General features: G+C 39.1%; 1 protein-coding gene across 1 annotated transcript in view; it reads right to left on the bottom strand.

Annotated features, from left to right (window-relative positions):
• rap1gds1 (RAP1, GTP-GDP dissociation stimulator 1) overlaps nucleotides 1-3,739 on the bottom strand; it is a gene marked incomplete in the record, with an annotated part of 77,214 nt that overhangs the window by 62,475 nt on the left and 11,000 nt on the right. The window contains 1 exon segment of the mRNA XM_014021072.1: nucleotides 1,389-1,511. Within this exon segment, the coding sequence (XP_013876526.1) occupies nucleotides 1,389-1,511 (123 nt within the window).

Here is a 3,739-nt window from a genome sequence, read left to right as displayed (position 1 = left end):
GTTGTAATGTGACAAAATATGGAAAAGTTCAAGGGGTATGAATACTTTTGCAAACCACTGTATGTATCGTATCGCCAAATTCTTGCCAATACACAGCCCTACTGCCCAGGTGTCTCTGGTGAACTGGAGACCTGTCCAGGTGTCCCCTGCCTTCACCCAAAGGCAGCGAGGACAGGTTCCAGCCCCACTCTGACCCTGATTAGGAACAAAGAGTACAGGAGGTGGATTTTTCTTTATAGCAGGAAACAGACATTTAATTACGAAACATGATTTATTTTATGCTAATCTGAATCAGTTTAGTGTTGTTTGTAAATATATTTGACAGTTTTGTAAGAATGAACATGTTTGTAATGTTTGTTCAAAATAAACCTGCTTCTTATGACTTCTGTAACATGTTTTAAATAAAATATCAGTAAAAGCATCAAATCATGTCCTTTCTAATAATCATTAGAATTCTAGAACTTTAACTCTTGTAGATATAAAGGATAACAGTTAAAAATGCAACTATCAAAAAACTTCCTCTGAGTCACTGAGAATAATTTATTTACCACATTTTAAATACAGAAGATTATAATCTGGGCCCTAAAGGGTTAATGCTCCTGAACGGGACTGTCTGACCTGCGGTGTGTGTGTGTGTGTGTGACAGAGGAGAGGAGCTCAGCTCTGAATCCAGCATGACTTGTAGACTTGCTACAGCAGCTCATTCTGTCTGGATTTATGGTGTTTTGAGTTCACAAACTACTCATTACTGTTTTAAAAGTTGAGGGACATTATATTAGCTTGTAGATGCGCTGCTGATCAGCACTGTTTGTAGAACTTAGACTCGCGGGAACCTGGTCACACACAGGGTCTGTGTTGGTGGTTCTTGCTGTAATCTATAAAAAGTAATTATTGACAAGGTAACCATGCTGTGGCTTCACCTGTCACATTTTCTTTTAAAGAAAGAAAAAGTAGCTTGCAAAGCTGTCGCATCTGTGCTACGTGATTAAAAAAAGTAGTTTTCATTGCACGTCTAATCACACACACACACACACACGTGTCTTTCTATCTTTGTGAGGACCACACACAGCGCTCACAGCCTTGCTCTGCGCTGTCTTTTTTTCCCCAAGTTTGGCGAGAGATGGATATGGAGGGACGCAAAAATAGCTCTTGACTTGATTTGGCCTTATTTAAATAAAAATGACTACATGCTGTGAAATTCTTGGAGGGGTGGGCCGTCTCGTTCGGGGTGGGGGGGATGGCCCCCTTGAATAATGGTAGGGGAAATGCAGCATAATTCCTTTCAGTAGTCACATAATATCCTCCAACCCGCCCCTGCCTTTCAATAACAAATTGTAACCAGAAAGTTGGGGGATTCTTTACTGGATGAACCAGAAAGTGTAACTCACCATTTTTTGCCACTTCAGCTATGATGTTGGCTACTTTAGGGGTGCAGGAAGACTGGGGATTGAGCAGGGTGGGGAGCAGGGGAAGGATGCCCATCTCCTGGATCTTCATACTGGCCTCAGTGTCTGGAGTGAAAATAAGTCAAGAGGAAGTTCATACAAAATAATCTAAGCATCCTATGTACTGTACTTAATGACATCCAATGTAGAAAATACATATCATTACATAATTTTGACACATACGCATATGTGTATATGCGTATGTATATATATATATATATATATATATATATATATAAGTTGTACAGTGGTCAAAGCATTCAGTGCTTTCAGTTTTCGTAATTCAGTTATGTTGCAGCCTGATGGTACAATTATTATTTTTGTTTATTTTCTCAGTAATTTACTGTCAGTGATTCATAATAATGCAAAAACCCAATTTCATTCAACTGAAATATAACATTTGCATAAATATTTAAACTGAGTTGAAGCAGCTTGTTTGTTCTGACTGATAAATAAAACACGAGAGCAGTTAAGTTTATAATTCTGTAGGACTATTTTGATGCAAAACTAAGGTCTTAAAATTCCAGGAATTTTTTAAGACAAAAATAAAAGTTAATTGGAATTTAAAGGAATTTGTGGAAATTAATTGGACTCAATAGTATGAATCTGTCTGTCTGTCTACCTGCCTACCCATCTACCTACTCTTCTATCCATCCATTTATCCATCCATCTACCCTTCTATGTATCCATCTATCTATCTAGTGATTCCAGTAACTAAAACAGCAGTCTTCCTAACCTAAAGTGAGATTGAAGTTTTTTCACAGATAGGTCTTCAGAAATAATCCCTTATTATTAGCCCTTTTAATTTTCTTGGAAATTGACCGTTTTCTGTGTGGCTGTCATGGCACTCCCTTCATATAATATTTAAAGCATTKTGAAGCTTGAGGATCCCCCTTCTTAAATATAGAGCTGTAAATCCTGATGACATCACTCCAGACCAATAAAAATAGTTTTCAAACAAACACTTTTTTAAACAAAAGGAAACTTGTTGCCAGGCCAGGAGATAATTCACCAAATTTCAACAAACTTCATATCATTTTGAAGCTTCTGAGACGAAGAATGTGAAAATATCTGAGATGTATTCTGTAATATTCTGAGATGAGCTGGTTGTGTCTGTCTGTGGATTAGCAGTTTTGGAGGCTYAGCTGCAGAACCGGACACTCCCTACAGGCCATAAATCTGAATTTCGAACAATAAATCACACTGCTCAGTGAAAACATCCCTCCGTATTCTCAAAGTAATAATTGTATTTTCAGTACTGCCTCATCTTTTTCTGATTTAGAGCTGCAGTGTTTAATAAAAAATGTTGGATTTATGAATATAAGCTTCCACGCAGTCATTGGAGAGAGATTTTCAGTCCAGCATTATGTAGGCATGATCTGTACTAAAACACACAGCTGTTACTTAGCTGTGTGACAAACACTGACACCCTGCTCACCATAGAGCTCTGCACTAAACACAACTCATCTCTGGTCCAAGAATATGAAGATTAACTGATTTGTCTCAACACGTGTGACACACACCTGAACGGCTTTGTCTCGGGACGACAACTTAATGCATTTGGTTATTCTGTGTGAGAAAATCAGATTCTTTGTAGTTTATACATCAAGAGGTTGCAAGCAGAGTGGAAAAGTACGAAGCAAGGTTTCAAGCTTAGTCAGCTCCATGGTAACAGGCAAACTCAGTACCTGCTTGTGTGACACACACATGCACACACACATAAGCACAACCGCATTTTTATCCATCTTAGGACCATGTACTGAAGTCAACTTTGGAGCCAAATCTGGCTACGTTCACACTGCAGGCAAATCCGACCCAAATCTGATTTTTTTGACCCATCTGACTCATATCCGATTTTGTCTGAAGGAGACAAATCCGATTTTTTCAAATCCGACCCAGGCCGTTTCAGTATGTGGTTTTAAATCAGATACATATCTGATGTTTTCAAAGTGACTGCAGTGTGAACGCTCATGTCACATTCATCTGACTTTTTCATCAGGAGGAGGCGGTGAAGGATCGACAAGACACTAACCATTACTAGTAATACCTAAACCTAACCCAAACATGGAATTCCATTATATTAGGGCAGGGCTTGGGTCCCCAAAAGGACTACTGATACATCTACATCTACCTTGATAGGGTAGGTATACATATTAGTGTATCATTACCCCCCCCCCACACCACCACCACCCCAAGGCAAAATTTAAAAATGCCTACAGTAGGTAGTGCAGGAGAGAGGAGGGGGGTGAGTGAGGAGGTGTGGCCAGGACAGAACATGACAGCTACCTTAATTT

Source organism: Austrofundulus limnaeus, unplaced genomic scaffold (genome assembly GCF_001266775.1).
Source record: "Austrofundulus limnaeus strain Quisiro unplaced genomic scaffold, Austrofundulus_limnaeus-1.0 Scaffold277, whole genome shotgun sequence".
NCBI classification, from domain to species: domain Eukaryota; kingdom Metazoa; phylum Chordata; class Actinopteri; order Cyprinodontiformes; family Rivulidae; genus Austrofundulus; species Austrofundulus limnaeus.
Note: the sequence above shows the minus strand (reverse complement) of the source record. Positions and strands in the feature narration are given on the sequence as shown.